The following is a 19,921-nucleotide window of genomic DNA, read 5'->3' as shown; positions in this document are numbered from 1 at the left end:
GGCTGGCATTCAACCATCTCCACCAAGCCAAACTACTAGCACCCTACCTGGCCCCGGAACACCTAGCCACAGTGATCCATGCGATGGTCACCTCTAGACTGGACTTTTGTAACTCGCTCTATGCAGGCCTGCCCTTAGCCCTGACCCGGAAACTACAGCTGGTTCAAAATGCAGCAGCCAGGATCCTCACAGCAACACCATGGATGTCTCACGTCCGGCCTATTCTCCACCAGCTGCAATGGTTGCTAGTTGAATTCTGGATCAGACTAAATGTTCTGGTAATTACCTTCAAGGCCATACGTGGTCAGGGCCCAGTGTACCTGAGAGATCGCCTCCCCGCCTATGCCCCCAAAAGAGCCCTTCGCTTATCCGCCACCAATGGTCCCTGGCCCTAAAGAAGTCCGCCTGGTCTCAACCAGGGCTAGAGCATTCTCTGTTCTGGCCCCAACCTGGTGGAATGAGCTCCCGGAGGAGATCAGAGCCCTGACGGAGCTTAAACAGTTCCACAGGGCCTGTGAAAAGGAGCTCTTCCGCCAGGCATTTGGTTGAGACCAGATGCAATCAACAGCGACTGAAAGGCCCCTGCTCCCCCCCTGCCCCCCCTCAGAATTCCACCAACATGCTCTGGACCTGTTTGTATTGTTGCAATGTTGTATTGTCTATATTATTTATACTGTTACATCGTTATACAGTTACAACCATTAGTTATTATTGTAAAGTTATTCACATGCTTATAGATTGTTTTATGTATTGTTGTTTGTTCTTATGTAAACCACCCTGAGCCCCCGGGGAGGGTGGTATATAAATATAATAAATAAATAAATAATAAATCCAGGGCAACGGTGGACTGGCATGGACTGGTGGAGCAGCAGGGTGGAGGGGAAAGAGAGCAGCAGAAAGGAAATGTGTCTGTGGACCGAAGAGGATGGGAAGGATGCACTTAGGTAAGAACACCTAAAAAGATTATGCTGTTTAAAATGATTGGGGGAGGGGGGAATCTTCCCCCTTTGCCTGATAGGGAATGGAGGGAGGAGAGCAGGAGCAAGGGTGGGTCATGGGGTCATAGGGTGGGGCGTAGGCTACAGCACGTTTCCCCCTCCAAACCTTCTTTCCACTGTTTGCAGGCGGGTTGTTTGCCAGTGGATCAAGCATTTCAGGGTGGTGAATCCACTTTTAGGGATTCCCGCAGTCACAGGTTAAAATGGTGGAAAATGTATTGCTTGAAATCAACTTGGTGCATCTGTCTTCTTCCTTACATTATCCAGAGCAACAAACTCAAAATCTGTGGGTTATTCCTGAATACTGCAACCTATATTTCTCATAGATTCACAGTTCCAGTATAATATCACTTATTTTATCCACAGTGAACACTGCACGAAGCCTGTAATAGTACATCTCAAAGAGTAGTACTGCCTTGTGCAGCTGGACCAATACAAGACCCAGAATACCATTTTTAGGACATGGTTTACATTTAACACCAATAGGATTTAACAATTTGGAAAGATCTGTTAACTAAGCTAGAGATGACAGAGCCATAATGGTGGCAAAAGACAGACACAGACAAAATGTAAATCTTTGTGAACACTGAGAAAAACAAGGCATCTGATAAATAGAGCTCAAGGGAACAGAGATTGTAAAACGGGGAATTTACTACTGTTTTTGTTGCTCAAGCTCATGCCCAAGGACCCTGCTCAAGCACACTGTAATACTATGATAATCATTATCTTAAACTCATTAATTATCTGAGGTAAAAGATTCAGGTGGGGAGCTATAGTGGTCTCTGAAGCAGTCGAATAAAGTTTGAGTCCAGCGACATCTTGAAGACCAACAAATACCAACACCTCGAATAAAATTTTGTTGGTCTTAAAGTTGAAAGAGTATGAAAAAGGGGCACCTTTAACCACTATAGGAAATACTAGGATGCAGATACAGAAAGATAATAAAGAGTGAAAGAATGAACAGCTGGCATGAATGTAGCTTGAAAGCAAGGCTCTAGTTATAAACTTTATGCTGAGCAGTCTTAGGGGTACATTGTGGGGAGGGAGATAAGAGAAGTTAAAACAGCAAAAACCTACATATAAAAACCTACATATAAATGGCCTGCATATTTGCTTCAAGTTGTTTCATTTATGGATTTTAATTCAACTGGCTTTAAAAAGTGCCAAATATTCAAGCAGGTTGCATGTGGTAGGATTTTCACTGGATTGATATTTTGTTTGCAACAAAAAAGTTACATCTGTACAATGTGGCATTACTGATATATTTACACTTTGCAGACAGACCACAGCTCAGTAGTGGGTAGCAATAATGATGTGGGAAGTTCCTGAAAAGCTTCTAAAGATGCAAAAATAGAAATGTATGATCCTAAATTCCTTTACAAATACCTGAGAAGAGCTCATGTATTCAATTAATTGCAGGGGTACTAGGGAAGAGAGAGAAGGGAGATGGCTAGAGGTCATTTTTATACTAGAACAGTGATCCCCAACCTTTTTGAGGCTGGGGACCGGCGGCAGCAGGGAGGGCAATTGCTCGGCCGCGCATGCCATGCATGTACAGCCAAAACAGCGCATTGCACATGCACGGCCGAAATCACGCATGTGCTTCACTTTAGCGCATGTCCAAAAGGGCTGTGCATGTGCGATTTCAGCTGTGCATGGTGCATATGCGCATGCGTGGCTGGCCGTGCATGCGCAATGCACGTGTGCGTCCCTGCTTTCCTCTCCCCCCTCCCATAGTAAGAAGCTTCCCGGGCTGCAAGCTTGCGGCCTGGGAAGTTTTTTACTGCGGGGGGTGGGTGGGGAGAGGGAGCTGCGGCCCGGTGGTTGGGGACCACTATACTAGAGAATACCCATGCAGCTTATTCACTGTGTATTTGAGAAGTTTGAGAAGTTTCTCATTTTGTTACAGATTCCTTAACATCTACAATCTATAAAAAGTTTAGAATTAGTATAGAAGAACAGACCTAGGAAATCAGTCAGAGAACAAAACTTAAAATGGAAAAGTAGCCCCACACATCTCTGTGTTTTAGTTAGGGATGCGAACAAGGCTGGAGAATAAATACTTGTCCCTTTAATAGAGGTTTAATAAGTGGAAATGAGAAGGTGAAGCTTTTCATAGCATGGAGATAAAAAACATATCCTGGTAATCCTCTGTTAAAGGGCCAGGATATTTTTTTCTCCTGGTCTGACCTTAAGTGTACAGCATTATGAACACAATATAATTGTATAATGATATACAACTGGTTATGTAGGAAAATATGATTCACTCCTTTGTCAACTTGAGTACGATACATGAATTACCCACCACAAGCCATTGTGTGGGACTGGCGGGCTATAAATGGGCTTATAAATAAATTATAAATAAATACACAGATTAAGCTATTAAGAGATATTGCAGCATGTAAGACTGTGAGGCAGGATTCAATACTGTGTTAGAAAAGGTAGTAGGGGATACAGCCATTCATAATTGTCTTCATCACTAAAACTACGGATTCCAGAGCGTCACCTGCCTGCAATTAGCTATAGATGGGCAGCAATGAAAAGAGACAATCTATTCAATGCCAGAATCGCTACTTCTGTTTGCAGTCCTGGCACTCAGAGTGGGATCAAATTTAGTTCTTCCCAAATAGTTAATCTGTTATTAACTGGGGGATCAGATTGTCTGTGTAATAACTCTACAGCATCTGGTATCAAAACAGAACTTAGCTGTATTAGAACATAAGCAGGGTCTGGTCTGGTCCCTGCTAGACCATAACACAAACTTAACCATAAAACCCAATTTTTTAACACAGTCTCTGTCCTATGTTTTTGTTGCCATGTATAGACATGCCCCCTCCAGAACTGTCATTCCCTTGGCAGCATTTCAACTGATTCTCAAAAAGGAACATTATACTTCAGAGGGGCCATCACTGAACATGAACCTCCCCTAGACCCCCTGTGGGGTGGGTGAGGCTGAGAGAGCCCTGATATCACTACCCGGTCAGAACAGTTTTATCAGTGCTGTGGTGAGCCCAAGGTCACCCAGCTGGTTGCATGTGGGGGAGTGCAGATTCGAACCTGGCATGCCAGATTAGAAGTCCGCACTCCTAACCACTACACCAAACTGGCTCTACACCACTACACTACACTACACCAAACTGTAAGAGTGAGAGATATCAGCCCCTGTAACATTCAAAGTGTGTCAGTTCAAATCCGATGTTCACGCCTGCCGATTGGTCCCTCCGATTGTCTGTCATGAGGAAGAGTCCAATCCGGACCCCTCCTCATCCTGGACACATCCCGCCCCAGAACGCCTTACTCTTTTATTTAGTCCGTGGCGCCCGCGGCGCCACGGGCGGTATACAGATTTACTTCATTTATAGCTCACCTTTCTCCCCAATGGGGACATGTAAACTGGGAAGAGTTTAAATAGCAAACTTAAAACCTGCATTTATACAAGCAGAACTAAAAAATATTAGCTGACATAAAAATGTCCTGAATAAATAAATAAACTTTGTTTCTTACCTGTGACAGGATTAATCACAAAGAACCCTTGATGGTTTCCACTGATGATGTGGAAGGTCAGTTTCCCTTGGGAACTAAAATCTGGGTCAGTTGCTTCAACCTGAAGGATGGAGGTGTTGGCTGGTGAATTCTCCATGACAGAGGAATAAAAGATAGGATTGGACATCTGGGGTGGGTTGTCATTTATGTCAGTGACTTCTATGTAAATTTCAGCCACAGAAGACAGAGGAACAGATCCCAGATCAACGGCTAGAACTGTAAGCCAGTAATGAAAGTTGAATTCTCTGTCTAATGGCCCAGTGGTAAAGATGGTACCTGAGAGAAACATGAAAAGTTTGATAGATTCCAGAAAATAAAAACAGATCTACACACAATATTTCCCTTTAAAAAGTAAGTTGTTTTCTTACTCTGAACCTCTTCGGAAACAAAGAAGTCAATGTAAATATATCCCTTGTTTTCATCATCTCTGAACATTTTGGAAAAAGTCTCTTTGCTGTGTAAATCATATAATTTGCAGTTACTTCTGTTATCAACCTGGTTGTCTTTAAATTTTAGTTTACAACTGAAAGTTTACAACATTTAAAATTACTAACTGGCAAAATAAAACAATTTCTCCTTCTAGTTCTCTTTAGTTCTAAACTAAACAGAACATGTCATCCCACAAAAAAATCCCACAAAAAAATGTCATCCCACAAAATTCTGTCACTTTGGGATTGTTGGATAGAATTAGCTTTTGAAAGTCTCTGGTTGCCTGATTTGAGAGTCATACAGCTCGTTTTCTACTAGGACATAGTTCACTAAAAAAAAAAGGATTATGAAAAACATATAAATATAAACTAAACAAGAAAACACTGGGAAATCAAAATTTCAAACCAATCAGTATCATTCAACCCATGCTTCCCACCCCCACCAGTGCCCCTTGATTACCTGTGTCCCTTTCAATACTGAAGAGAGCCAGGTCTGTTCCATCTCTGACGAAATATTGGATTTGTCCATCTTTCCCTTTATCGTCATCTTGGGCTGTTACTCTCATCACAGAGGTCCCCTCTGGGCTGTTTTCTTTGACGCACCCTTCATACACAAAAGAGTCAAAGCGAGGAGGATGTACGTTTTCATTAACATCCAAAACTTCAATCTCAATGTAGCAGAAAGAAGAGCGAGAAACGGGCTTCCCAGCATCACTGATCTTCACAGTCAGATTGTAAGAGTCACACTTCTCATAGTCTACCTCTTTTTCCAAACTCAGAGCCCCTGTTAATTCATTTAGATGAAATACATTCCCACCATCACTGAACAGGCTGAACTTCAGTTCTCCCCCTGAGCCAATATCTGGATCAAAGCCTTCCAGGAAGAGTAGAGTACTCCCAAGAGGCAAGTCCTCTGGGACCTTTACTTTGTTCAAAGCTGGGATGCAATATGGAGAATTGTCATTAACATCTTCCAAAGAAATAACTAGATCAACAATTGCAAACAGCTGGTCGCCTTTGAGGGGCTGATCTCTGGCCTCAATTTTTAATGCATAGCAAGGCCACAATTCTCTGTCAAGGGGTGCAGTGACAACCACTTCTCCAGTGATGCCATTGATGGCAAATTTATCAGTGGGTGCTAGAAAGGAATATTTTATCTTCCCATTGTCATTTGTATCTAAATCTTCAGCTTTCACCACTGCCACTGTTGTACCTGTTTGTATATCTTCTAGTACTGAAACTATGTAAGTACCTTGCAAAAATTTAGGAGCATTATCATTTGTATCCAGAACATTCACTGCTAGCAGCTTCCATGATGATTTTTGCGGAATGCCAAGGTCATACACTGTAATGTTAAGCACATAGAAGCTTGTACTTTCATGGTCTAAAGGAGATGACACTAAGAGGAGACCTGTTTCTGTGTCAATGTAAAAGCAGCCATCATCATTTCCATCAGATATTACATAGGCCATCTTTCCATTAAAGCCAGTGTCACCATCTATGGCTGTCAGGTGAGCAATGGTTGAGTTGACTGTGATTGTTTCCATAATATCAATAGATCTTGGGAACGTATCTTCAAATTTTGGAGCATGATGGTTTATGAGGTGCCCATTCCAAGAAATGTCATCATTGAGGTTGTATTCTGGTGATTGAGAATCCATAGAATGGATAATGGTCTCAGCCAGTTTTTTCAGCACACCAGTTTCCTCACATTGAATATGGATGGGAATGCCTTGGTTGACCACGGTGATAATTACACGTGTTGGGAAAGCATAGTTATCTCCATCAGTAGCAGTGATTTTGAGAGAATAAGAAGTTTGTAATTCAGCATGGAGATCTCTAAGAAAAGACCTAAGTGAAATCACTCCAGAGATAGGGTCAAGTTCAAAAACCTGTTCCTCATTACCAGACACAATTTCATACTTTATGTGTTGTAGCTCATCTATATCAATGGCTGACACAGTGGCAACAGAATGCCCAACAGGCAAATCCCAAGGAATACTTCCATTGCAGTTGATCTTCTCAAACTCTGGCACATTATCATTCACATTACTCAGAATGAGAGAAACATAGACCTCAGTCTGATGGCAAAAAGGAGACCCCCAGTCTGATGCCCAGACACGGAGATGGTACCACCTCTGCATTAGCTCATAATCCATTAAGTTAGAGGTAGAGATGACACCTGAAAATGGGTCAATGACAAATGGAACAGTTCTCTGGTTAGCTATGCTATATGTGACAAAACCATTCTCCCCAGAGTCATTATCTATAGCCTTTACTGATAGGACGCTGGTGCCAGCAGGCAAATTTTCATCAAAGCTGCCATGGTATGAAGACTGGGTAAACCTTGGAGCATGATTGTTACAGTCAATAATGTCAACAGTAATTGTGACAGAGGCTGAGTTGTGACTAGTAGAAACCTCAAGACTGAAGTGGGGTTGTTCCTGGAAATCTATTTGTCTTGCTGTTGTTATCAGACCAGTTTGAGGGTTGATTTTAAAGTTTTTACTGTCAGAAGTAGGTTTCAAAATATACTTTAGGTTTGGGAGAACTGGAATGGTTTTAACCATAGCAACATGGCTTCCAGGAGGTGAAAATTCACTGAGTTGGACTTGATATGCATCTTTTTCAAATCTGACAGAGGTATATTTAAAAGGTGGTATTTGAACTACAGCAGACTGAGAAAAAAGAGGTGGCTTGTTTTTGTCCTTAGCCTTCAGGCTGAGATTGAAACCATGTGGATAGTCATGCCAATTGATCTCTATGGCAGACACAATCATGAACTCATTGCTTCCTACATATGATCTGATAGATTTGAAATTCTTTTTTGGGTCTCCATTCACAATATCAACAGAATCTATTCCGGCTCCTGACCCATCTGCTTCCACACTCAAAGTAGCATATAGAAGATCTTCAGCAGAATGAGATGCCCTCACCATTACTGATGTAATAACAGGGGGCTTCCTGGCAGATGGTTCTACCTGGATGGTAAGATCAGCCAAATTTCCAAAGCCTTTTCCCTCTAAGATTTTCCTCATTCTGTCCACAGCCAGGACCTGTAATTGGTGCCTCCCTCTGTGGGTAGCATTCAGTTTTGCCGCAGTCATTACTACCCCACTGGTGGGATGAATGGTAAACCACTGGGACTTTGTATTTAATGCATAGTAGAACAAGGCATTCTGACCTGTGTCAGCATCTGTGGCACTGACCATAGTGATCATGGTTTTTAGGGGTGCATCTTCTTGGATGGTTACTTTATAAGAGGGGGGTGAGAATAGTGGCTTCAAGTCATTTCTGTCAAGGATAGAGACCGCTACTTTGGCCCAAGCCTCATAAGCAAAGGTTTTCTCCACGGCTTGGATTATTAGCATGTACTTGTCTTTGACTTCCCTGTTCAGTTGGCCGGTGTTACCACTTTTGGTTCTAATTCTCAAAAAGCAGAAATTTCCAACAATATGTTCCTCAGTTTTAAACAGGCCACTAGTGTCCCCAGAAGCTATTCTGAATTTGATGTTCCATGCTGGGTCAATGATGTAAATGCCCATTTTGACAAAGCTCTCCACATATGTTTTGGGGGCTGCATTTTCATAGACTGTGGTGTTGTATAAAGGATAAGTAAAGCGCAAAAGAGACGTGTTGCCTTTTTCTAAACTCCCTTCACAAGCCAAAAAGAACATCAGGCACAGTGCAAACTTCACCAAAGATTTCCTTGTATTGGTTTCCATTGCAGGTTCTAAATAGAGGAGAACAAACAATTAGAGGATGGTATGGCAGCAGGTGCAGAAAGTAGGTATCTGAAATCCAAAACTTTTATGATATAAATTTAGAAAACAGAAGTAAAACCTCATTGACCACAAATGGGTGTCAACATCTCAGAGTTTGCCATCTTACCTTCAAGGCCATATGCGGTCTGGGCCCAGTGTACCTGAGAGACCGTCTATCTGCCTATACCCCCAAAAGAGTATTATGCTCTGCCAATGCCAACTGGCTGGTGATCCCTGGCCCCAAAGAAGCACATCGATCTTCCACGAGGGCCAGAGCTTTTTCTGTCCTGGCCCCCACCTGGTGGAATGAACACACTGAAGAGATCAGGGCCCTGTCCGAACTCCCAAAATTCCACAGGGCATGCAAAAGGGAGCTCCTACACCAGGCATTTGCCTGAGACAGTCAACAGGTCCCCCCTCAGACATCCTCTACATGGCCTGAACCAGCCTGTCCTCTCTAAGACCGTTTACGCACTGGAGGTTTCATGCCAGGCTACAGGCTGGAGTTTTAGTTGTGGCAGGTTGCCCCACCTCTTCCTGCACCCACATGGGGGAGCATTTGGCCCGGTGTGCCTCATCCGCCCCCGATTTGTGCTCCTGCACAGGAGTTGGGGCTGTGAAGTTCCCAGTGCATAAACGGTCTAAGGGCCTTAGCTAAGTTCTGTTCCTGTTATATTGTTTAAGATCACTGAAATTGTGTTATTTAGATTATTGTTGTTGTTGTATTGGTTTATGTTATGTATTAATTCGTTCCATGTATCCCCCCATGTTGTATGTAAACTCCCCTGAGCCATATGGAAGGGCAGTATAGAAATCAAGCAAACAAACAAATCTTTTATTGCCTCAGTATTTGCAACTCTGCCTAAATATTGTAGCAATACAGCCTGGCAAAGTCCATCATGTTGCTCTTAAATTACTGAAACTATGCACACATGTATTCAAGTGCTTCCCCTGCCTACTTTCTCTGCCAGTGTGTTTGAACAGCCATTATTGGCTACTTGTCTTTTTTTCCCCTGATGCTTTAGCTGTCATTAGACATAATGACTAATTATTGTTCAGCCTAACCATGGTTTGTAGTCCTACAATGCAGTTCTAAAGAAAATTACACCCTTCTAATGACAACAGAGCCCAAGCCAACCCACTGGATCTTGGAAATGAAGGAGAGTCAGGCCTGGCTAGTATTGATGAGAGACCTCCAAAAAATACCAACGTCATAACACAAAGAAAAGCAAAGGCAAACTACCTCTGATGTCTCTTACCTTGAAGACTCAACGAGGTCACAATATCAGCTGTGGCGTGATGTCAAAAAAAAAATGACAGTGGTTTTCAAGGGATGTAATTCTGTTTAGGATTGCAATGTCAACCTGCTAAAACCTCAGACGTATGGTGAAACCCTTGTTTACCTTATTGCATTTGTCCCTGTTCCGAAACAGAAACACCAGCAAATCCTGCGTTGATGAGCAATGGAATATTTATCACACTATACTTATTAAAGTCAAACTGCATGTATTACTAAAACTTGTGGGTTGAGGAAGAATGTAATGCCCTTGAGGTCTAAATAGTGTTGGTTGAGGCTCACAGATGCATGTTCTCCCCCGTCACTATGGACTGGATCCTATGACTCTCTTTCACTAAGTCTTTCTCCATCAGATTTTCTTCAACAAAGATTTTCCCCCACTGGAGGAAGCCTTTCTCCATCAGAAAATGTCATGTCTTTCTCCTTTGAAGGTTAGCAGAAGACAGTCATAGGATCCAACCCTATGTTTCCAAGACACTGGGTTTTATGTAGCAATTAAAGACTTGCAACTGGGAAAAAGTGGTAGTGATGAACTGACAACTTCACATGACAAAGGTACGATGATCACATGCATTGTTCATTATAATCTGTGATTAATCTGGATGAAATCCTATAATGTTCTGAAGGTTCTTGTAGCTGTCCCTCCCTGAACTGAACAGTTTCTTTAGTGAAACATACAAAGGTGCTTTATGAAGATCAGTCCGCAAACAAAGTGATGCAGAAGTAACAGAGTTTTGGGAAAGCTGCTTTCGGGGGCGGGGGGATCAGCTTCTTAACTGCCCACCCACATGCTAAGCAAATAAGTCACTGTTCAGGTGCTTCAGAAAATCTGGAAGTTTAGGGTCATGAGAGGCACACAGCATATTCCCAGCCAGCCAGCCATGTTTGTAAGAAAAGTACATCTCCTGTCATGACTTTAACAGGGTTAAAAAGTCAAGGAGCATGCAGGAACTTGTCGTAAACTGTTCCTTCTCAGCGTTTCATTGCTGAACTTTGAAACAAAATATGCTGGCATCCCTTAGTCCTGTACAACAGGAACGCTTTCTTGTCCCATGAGGTAAAAACAAGTGAATGAGAACTTTGTAAGATGTGAAAAGGATAGGTCACGTATCTCATCTCACTCAAATTATAAAATGCAAACTGTAGAATCTGTGGCAGATTGAAATTGCACAGGTATGTAACTGCATTTGTGTGATCTTGGTCTGATCTGCTTGAAACCTTAGATCCAGAATTCTTGTCCCAACAGTGAGCATTTCTATTTCCAATGGTCATGAGACCAGGTCCATCATATGCCCAGGCTCCAGAAGTTGTGTGAGCACATGATCACATTTTGTAGACAACTCATCTCAGGACAACTCTTCTCCTGGCAACAGGAGATTGCTGCTATTCTTTATAGTAATGCAATGCAGCATAAAAGAGAAAATATTGGTAGGTACAACTTGCATGAAGAACCATAGAGCTAACCTGCAGCCTAGAGCAAAAAACATAAGAAGAGCTCTGCTGGATCAGGCTCATGGATCATCTAGGGTAGCAGCCTGTTTCAGACAGCATCCAAAAAGTTGCCATGTAGGGTCAACAAGCAAGACACAGAGGTCAAGGTTCCACAAGTATTGCCTCTTAGCAAGGTGTTCAGAGGTTTGCTGCTTCTGGGGATTCCCTTTAGTCACCATGGCTCATTGTCAGTGTTAGACATCCTCCATGAGTCTTTCCCTTTTGGAGCCATTGATACTTTTGACCATCACTACCTCCATGGCACCGAATCTACAATTTAATGACTTGTTTAATTACCTCTTGTGGTGCAGAGTGGTAAGCGGCAGAAATGCTGTCTGAAGCCATCTGTCCATGAGGTTGGGAGTTCAATCCCAGCAGCCGGCTCAAGGTTGACTCAGCCTTCCATCCTTCCGAGGTCGGTAAAATGAGTACCCAGCTTGGTGGTGGGGAGGTAAATGGTAATGACTGGGGAAGAGAATGGCAAGGCCACCCTATATTGAGTCTGCCAAGAAAACCCTGGAGGGCATCACCCCAAGGGTCAGACATGACCTGGTGCTTGCACAGGGGATACCTTTACCTTTACCTCCATGGCACTGAATCCACAATTTAATTACTTGTTAACACTCAGTGAACTCTCCCTCTCCTCCCCAAATTCCATCTTGATGGGAGCTGAATGGATTAACAGAGCACACCCCGATACTGACTGCTAGTCTTGCATATGTGAGCAAAACCCTGGCGTCTGCAGGGATTAAGATATGGCAATAGCTCTGGTCAGTGTGTACGTTTCCAGGCAAACACAGAGGTGAGAGTATGGCTGTGACAAGAGTGTGGAATGAAGGCTAGTGCGTAAGCAAAATGTACTGAATAAAGCCTGGGGTCCGGAGAAGCTCTGGGAGAGAGACAGGCAGAAGATTCCCTTTTCCTCCAGATACCGGCGTTGTGTGTGTCCTTTCATCCCTACACATCTTCTTCAAGCTCCATACCCAAATCTCCAGGAATTTAACATGGCAGAGCTGGCAACCTTGCACACATTGCCAACAATTTAATTGGATGCTTCCCAAATTCTAGTATTATGGGAGAAGGGAAAATATTCTATCCACCTTTCCTGCCCCATTCATAACTTTCTAAACCACTAAACAGAAAACTCACAGCGTTTTTAACATTTCCTTATGGGGAAAATGTTTCAACTCTGTAACCATATTGGTTGGCATATTTTATAATTTTTCCAGTTCTGCAGTATTCTTTTGACCAGAGGTGTACACAATAATCCAAATATTGTGTGTATGCCCCTCCCCCCGAGGAACAGATTGGCAAGCAAAAGCAGCTTTGGAAATGGTCCCATTCCTTGCCACCCCAATGGAGGGGGAAACAGTGACTGCTTGCCCATCACATATGGGCCTGTTAGATATGGGGCTCAGGCAGCTGGATCACTTGTAACAGTGACTGCTTGCATGTTATGCATGAGATGAAGTCTGCCAGTTCACCACAGTTGGTCTAAAAGGGCCACCTTAAATGGGCAAGGGCTGCCCCTCACTTGGAGCCAAGGTAGGTCCAGTAGGGAAGGCACCTGCAGCCCATAATGCCATTGGGACTTTTCCCACTAGTTTTAATGGCCAATCTGCCTCTGCTACCTCCTGCACCCAGTTTGCTATCTGTGGATGATTCTATAATATAATGTGTATGGTCAACATGGGAAATGAACTGGCCACTTTCTTATGTTGTATTTAATTACATTATTAATAACCATTCACTAAACAGTCAAAAAGGCTTTCTATTGGACTGAACACAGTTGCTTGTCCACTGTGCTTAGTGAATATGAAAAAATATGTTGTGGATCTGAACTTTTGAAGTGCCCCTATTGTTCTCCCATCCTCCCCTCTCGTCATCCCTGTAGGATTTGCCACTTTCAGTAAAGCCTTCTGTACACAACTATTAAAAGCACAAAGCCAGTTATCCTTTGCAGCTAGTCATCTTCAAGGGCAACCTGTTCCCTATGGCTGTTTGTTGCACTGCAGTTTGCTTGCAACATTTGGGTGTAGGGATGTTGTGTCTTGCTGTTATTTTAGCAGTTGCAAAACTACTTTCAGTTTTATCTAATTTGCTATAATGCCATAAATCCTACAAACATGGCTGTTTTCTGCAATTTCCTGTGGATGCGCAAAGCAAATGAATTTTCTAGGGAAAATGGCATATGTCAGGGGGAGGAAGTGCAGCCAGTGGCATATCTAGGGTATGGTAGGTATGGCACATGTCCTGGGTGTCACTTGATGAGGGGTGCCACTGAGCAGTTTCTGTTAAAATCAGACAAGCCAACCTTGGATAATGAAAAAGAATGTTCTTTAGATGTATGATCTGTCTGGTTATCAAACTAGAGAGAGAAGAACCTGGGGGAAAAACTGCACCAGTGAAAGCAAGGAAGATTCAGCTATAATTTTCATGTAGTGCCATAATTTGTTTATTAAAAAATTAATGAACTTGACTTGAGTTTACCTCAAAACTGGAAGGACTCTGGAACATAACCCAACATACTGACGTCATCCGGAAGTGATGTCGGCATTCCAGGAGCATCAGGGGTGATACTCTGGTTTGGACAAGGGCACAAGTTCATTGCATGACATAGGTGCTATTTTCCATAGATACGCTTCTGGTACAACAAGCAGACATTTCAAGTGAAATCACTCTCACTCTCTTTTTATGTGAACAGAATGCTAGCTCTCCTGTGCTCGTCCATCAAAAGAAGAGGAAAGCAGAGTCAATTTTATTTTCCTAACTGGAGTGCCATATACAGCAGTTGTAAACCATTGCCAAGGAATTATGTCTGAATGCTAGAATGTCACATCAGCAATGAGATATGAGAGATAATGTCCAGTATTCACCAGGTGTGCCATTGGCACAATGTTGCTTTCCCCCCAGCATCCAATCAAGTGACAATGGACAGCAGAAGACTTGGTATATAATCAATAGAGCTCCCCTGACCTCAAAGGAATTACTAGAATAAGGCAGAGGTGGGAAAGATCTCCATTCATGGGCACTTTTATGCTTGTAGGATCCAAGCTCAATGACCTGAAAGAACCAGAGAGCGAGCTATATCTGATATCAGTGATATAAGGGAAAGGTAAAGGTATCCCCTGTGCAAGCACCGGGTCATGTCTGACCCTTGGGGTGACGCCCTCTAGCGTTTTCATGGCAGACTCAATACAGGGTGGCCTTGCCAGTGCCTTCCCCAGTCATTACTGTTTACCCCCCAGCAAGCTGGGTACTCATTTTACCGACCTCGGAAGGATGGAAGGCTGAGTCAACCTTGAGCCGGCTGCTGGGATCGAACTCCCAGTCTCATGGTCAGAACTTCAGACAGCATGTCGGCTGCCTTACCACCCTGTGCCACAAGAGGCATCAGTGGTATAGATTACTGTTTATTCTCTAATGTTAAATGTTTAGCTGAACTTTGTAGAGACTTGTTTTATAAATATATAACTACAAGTAGGGTCCCAAGAGACTTGTGGGGGATGGAAACAAGGCCTAAGACAAGGAGAATGGCTTTTAGTCAAAATGTACAATGCTGGCACAGATGGCATGATACAACATAAAGTAGCTTCCTGTGATCTTCTGCTCTGTCTGTATAATCATCTTTCTTGTTTTAAGGTCAGAGTAACTTTACCAATTAGAAAGGAACTGTCTGCTGACTCAGAGACTCCCCTGGGTTCTCATGCTGCTGGTAGAGACTAGAACTGTACTGTTTTCAGATATATTCCATACTTTCCTGAAAGAAGCAGCATGTACTATAATGGAGGAAGCTTTGAAATGCCACCCCCCCATTACAACCTGATATAGAACTGGAAAATATTTGGGGTGTGTCACTGTCATAATTAGTGTTCTTATTATACTGTGCATTCTACTCAATGGCATCCATGCTTATTAAGGAGCAAGTCTCAAAGCATCAATGGCTATTCTCAGCTGCATGTTAGCATAATCTCTGCCTGCCTCTTTAATTTCTTCAGTGCTCCTCATTCATCTTCTTACTCACAAAGGTCCCATAGTACTTGGCTTTCCATAGACAACACTGCAATTTCCCTATTATTGCTATGGCTCATGCGTAAACCTGATCCAAAATGGATTGCTGTAGAAAAATTTTTAGCCAGAAGAAGAATCACAATTAACTCATAAACATTTGTTTGTACAATCCTACGATTTATGGCATCAGTTAGGAATGTGAATTAGTGACTGAATTGTTAGGATAGCAGTGCAATTTTAAGCAGCATGACACCCTTCTAAATCTATTGAAGTCAATGGGTTTCAAAGGATAGGGATGTACACTACAGGAAATCAGTATTCTTCAGATCAGGGAATTGAACAATCTTCATATTCTTGGTTACAAGAGTTCAAAATATCAGTTTGCCCCCCCCCCCGAATTCTGATATTATTTGGCTCCATTATTCCCTATGAGGAATAGTTCAAGGGGCCTGAGGGACCTGTTTTTTAAAACACATGGCACCCAAACTGCAGCAGGGCTGGTGGTGCCTGTTCACCAAATAATTTCCATTTCAAGTGAATTGGAGCAAGGGGTCTGATTTTATGAGCACTGGAACGAAATGTCCCAGCCAGACATCACTGTTTCCTATGTGGGGAGATATGCCATACTTTCTCCAGGCTATAAATAGCCAAAGACACAAGAGCAAGTGTACGCCAAAAACCTCCTAATGCAAAAAGAACCCAAAAGCCAGAGAGCCAATGCAGAAACTATGATTTCTAGCAAAAGCACAAAAGCGCAGGACAACGAATACCACACTAGAGAATCTATACCAATGCAAACCAAAGAATGTAAGTTAAACTGACTTAATGATGTTGCAAGCCAACACCATGTTGCAACTTGCAAGACTGAAAGAATCAATTTCAAAACTCAGAACCCCAAAGACACTTGCTAAGTGTCAGTACAATTTTGTTTAAATTATTATTTTATTTATCATGTGGCATGTGTGCAAAATACCCAAGAGACCTTAAGAATGTCTGGCTGCCAGGCGTTCAGAGGTGGTTTGCTATTGCCTGCCTCCATATCAAAACCCTGGCATTCCTTGGAGGTTGCCCTTCCAAGTGCAAGCCAGGGATAGCCCTGCTTAACTTCCAAGATCTGATGGGATAGGGCTTTCCTGATCAAGTTAATTATAAAAAATCAGTCCCAGAATGTCACAAACCCCTGGTTCCTGCCCCACCCACCCCTCTTTCCATGTCTGTAGTTTACCCATTGCTCCTGGAACTCCCTCTCTGCCCTGACATCTCGGTCAGGCATCTCCCATCCCCTTGCATCAGCTATGCATTTCAAAGGCTCATCCCGCTTCTGCGGCTGTACCAGTAGAAGCAGTCCTGCCACAGCTGCCCACTGCAGCACCCACCCTGGTGACCCCAAGCGCCCCTGTCGCCCCGGCCACACCAACAATATCGGTGGTGCTGCCCCCACCCCCTGAAGCACCCGCGCCAGCCACCCAGCCACAGTCCCCATGGCTCCCACTCCTGCTGCCCCAAATGTGCCTACTGAGCCCACAGCTCCTTCCAAATCCATGATTTTATGATTCTATGATTCTAGGGGGAGGGGATGCTGTCCTGTTACAGGGATCTGGCCCAAGTCTTCTGAGAGGAGGAGTGCAACCAAGACCCCATAGAACTAATGCCAGGGACAGTGCTCCCAAAAGCTAAACTTTATAACATGAGTCCCGCAGAGTTAGAGGAGCTCTGCCAGTTCATAGATAAGAATTTACAGAGGGGGTTCATCCAGCCAGCCACCTCCCAGATGGTGGCCCCGGTACTATTCACCAAAAAGGAAGATGGGATGCTCAGGCTCTGCACAGACTACTAGGTCATCCAGGGTGAACACCTATCCCCTCCCATGGATCAAGCACTTGTTAGAGTATCTGGGAGGGGGGAAGATCTTCACCAAACTAGACTTGAGAAACACTAACTACAGGGTGCGAATTGCAGAGGGGGATGGGTGGAAGATGGCATTTCACACCCCTTTGGGTCAATTTGTGTACCTCATCAGGCTGTTCGGCTTGAGCGGCTCGTCGGAAACATTCATGAATGTAATTTTGCTGTATCGGGGGGGGGGGGGTTAACTTGATGACATGTTGATATACAGCCAAAACGAGAAGGAACATGTGGCACTGGTCCATAAGGTCCTAAAGCGCTTCTGGGACTATAAACTGTTTGCCAAAATGTCCAAATGTGCATTCCATAGAAGCCAAATTGACTATCTGGGGTACGAAGTATCAGAGCAGGGGATTCAGATGGACCCTGCCAAGGTAAAGGACCTGCTGGCTTGGGAGGTCCCCCACACCCACTGCCAGCTGCAGTCATTCTTAGGATTCTCTAATTTCTACCATGTCTTCTTACCTCTCTACTCTCAAGTACCCCTCCCGCTCACAGACCTCCTGCCCCGAGTGTCCATCCAAGGCCAAGCGAAGGAGCGCCCGAGCCCGGCAGAGGCCTCACCGGCCCTCCCCAGCCCTTTCCCCGGCTTCTGCCGGGCCCAGGTGCTCCTTCGCGGCCGCGAGGGTGCGCCTGGCCCTGGAACAAGCCACCAACCTTCTTAGGCTGGACCCACACAAACGCACACACACACACACACCTTTTACCCACACAAACACGCACGCACACACACACAGTGCCATCTCCCTCCCACTTCCCCCCTTCACATATACCCCTCTCCCATCCCATTCTATCTACCTCCCTGCCTGCCTTCTTCCCTTCCTTCCTTCTTCCCTTCCTCCATTTCTCCATCTCCTTCTTCTCTCTCTGTCTCTCCCTCTCACTTACTTCCTCTCTTAATTCCTTGATCCCTTCCTGTTCTTCTCCCTTCTATCCATCCCTGCAAAATCCTCTTCCCCTCCTTTCTCCCTCCCACTCCTCCTCCCCTCTTCTACTTTCCTTTGCGGCATTCTTCCTCCCCATGCACTAGCGCCCGCTGTATTTCCCTTCACAGCGCGCTTTATTTCTAGTAATATAATATAATATAATATAATATAATATAATATAATATAATATAATATAATATAATATAATATAATATAATATAATATAATATAATATAATATAATATAATATAATCCTCTTAATAATTGTGAAATAGCCTTGGGGGATGCACGGTCCAGGCTCTCCAGGGCCAATCAGGGTACAGCTGCCTGCACCTTGTCCCTACAGCTCCTGCCCTCCCTGTCCGAGTTGGAATAGAGCCAATCAGGGTGCAACCAGCTGCACCCTGATTGGTCCTGTCCCTACAACTCCTGCCCTCCCTCACCAAGCCCTCACCCCTTGCCTCACAGACATGCCTGGCTGTTATAGCTAGGCACATCTGTGACTCCACCGCTCCACTTGCAGGGCCCCAGGTAAGAGGCCCGGCCATGGAGGGTGGGATGGGGGAGACCCCAGGTGTGCTTTCCAGGCCCCATGGAAGCGCTCCCTCTCCCCATCCCACCTTGCCCTCAGTGCTTCCTGGCGGCCTGGAAAGCAGTCGGAAAGCTGACGGGGAGGACCATTTCAAAAAGCTGATGAGGAGAACCCTTTGAAGCTAGTAATATAATCTGTAAACTGCATTCCGCAGTATAAATAAAAGGCTAAGGGTGTGGGGGTGGGTTCACTCCGTGATGGGGGGCCCAACAATTGGCCTCTTGGCCCCGGACTGACAAACGGAGGGGCCATTTCGATTGGTCCCTCCGCTTGTCAGTCTGGGGCCAAGGGGCCAATCCGATTGGGCCCTAATCAGGACAGACAAGAGTTCTGTCCAGTCAGGAGGTGCAAAGTACCTCCCGACCCGCCCATCCAGCCCAGCCAGGGGAAATCTGGAGACATGGCCGCCAGTCTGCTCCTGACCACTGCAGGGAGAGGAGGTCAGCAGGGCTGCCAAGGGGGATGAGAACAGAGGCTGTGCCAGCCCTTTTTGCCCCAAGGCTGTTCTAACTGTCAAGTCCAACTGCAAATTGCCTCAGAACCCTGACAGAGCTGGCAGGAGGCTGCTGAGTGCTCCCCCTCCCCCCCTTCAGGCCTGCTGCGAAGGAGCCTCTGACAGCCCCTGACTGAGGGGAGGGAGGCATTTTCCTTCAGAGAGCAACGCAGGGGAGCCTGAGGGCCTTACTCAGGGGGAGGGGGCTTTTCCCTTCTGCCAAACTGTTGGCTGACAGGGAGGCCGCAGAAAAGCCCCTTCTCTAAAGTGACTGTTTTCAAGCTTGGCCTGGTAAAAACAAAACTCCTTATAACTCAAAAGACAAAAGTGGCCCAGAATTTCAAGTGTATTTAGCTTTACAGGAAAGTAGACAGTGAGACTTTGGGGGAAACTTTATTAGGCAACAACTTGGCCTTGCAGACAACAACAGGGACTGCAGCTGCCAGCAGTAGGCCTCGGGCTTCAGAAGGACA

General features: G+C 44.5%; 1 protein-coding gene across 3 annotated transcripts in view; it reads right to left on the bottom strand.

Annotated features, from left to right (window-relative positions):
• FAT2 (FAT atypical cadherin 2) overlaps positions 1 to 19,921 on the bottom strand; it is a 193,115-nt gene that overhangs the window by 139,467 nt on the left and 33,727 nt on the right. For all 3 annotated transcript variants that reach the window (XR_013229193.1, XM_077326518.1, XM_077326519.1), the window contains exons 2-3: positions 5,430 to 8,702; positions 4,503 to 4,817 (exon numbers count right to left, since the gene is read on the bottom strand). Coding sequence is in view for 2 of the 3 variants with exons in the window: in XM_077326518.1 (XP_077182633.1) it covers positions 4,503 to 4,817; positions 5,430 to 8,694 (3,580 nt within the window). In the remaining variant the exon portion in view is untranslated. The remainder of the gene's footprint in view (positions 1 to 4,502; positions 4,818 to 5,429; positions 8,703 to 19,921) is intronic.

Source organism: Paroedura picta, chromosome 3 (assembly GCF_049243985.1).
Source record: "Paroedura picta isolate Pp20150507F chromosome 3, Ppicta_v3.0, whole genome shotgun sequence".
NCBI classification, from domain to species: domain Eukaryota; kingdom Metazoa; phylum Chordata; class Lepidosauria; order Squamata; family Gekkonidae; genus Paroedura; species Paroedura picta.
This window is presented reverse-complemented; position numbering and strand designations above follow the sequence as displayed.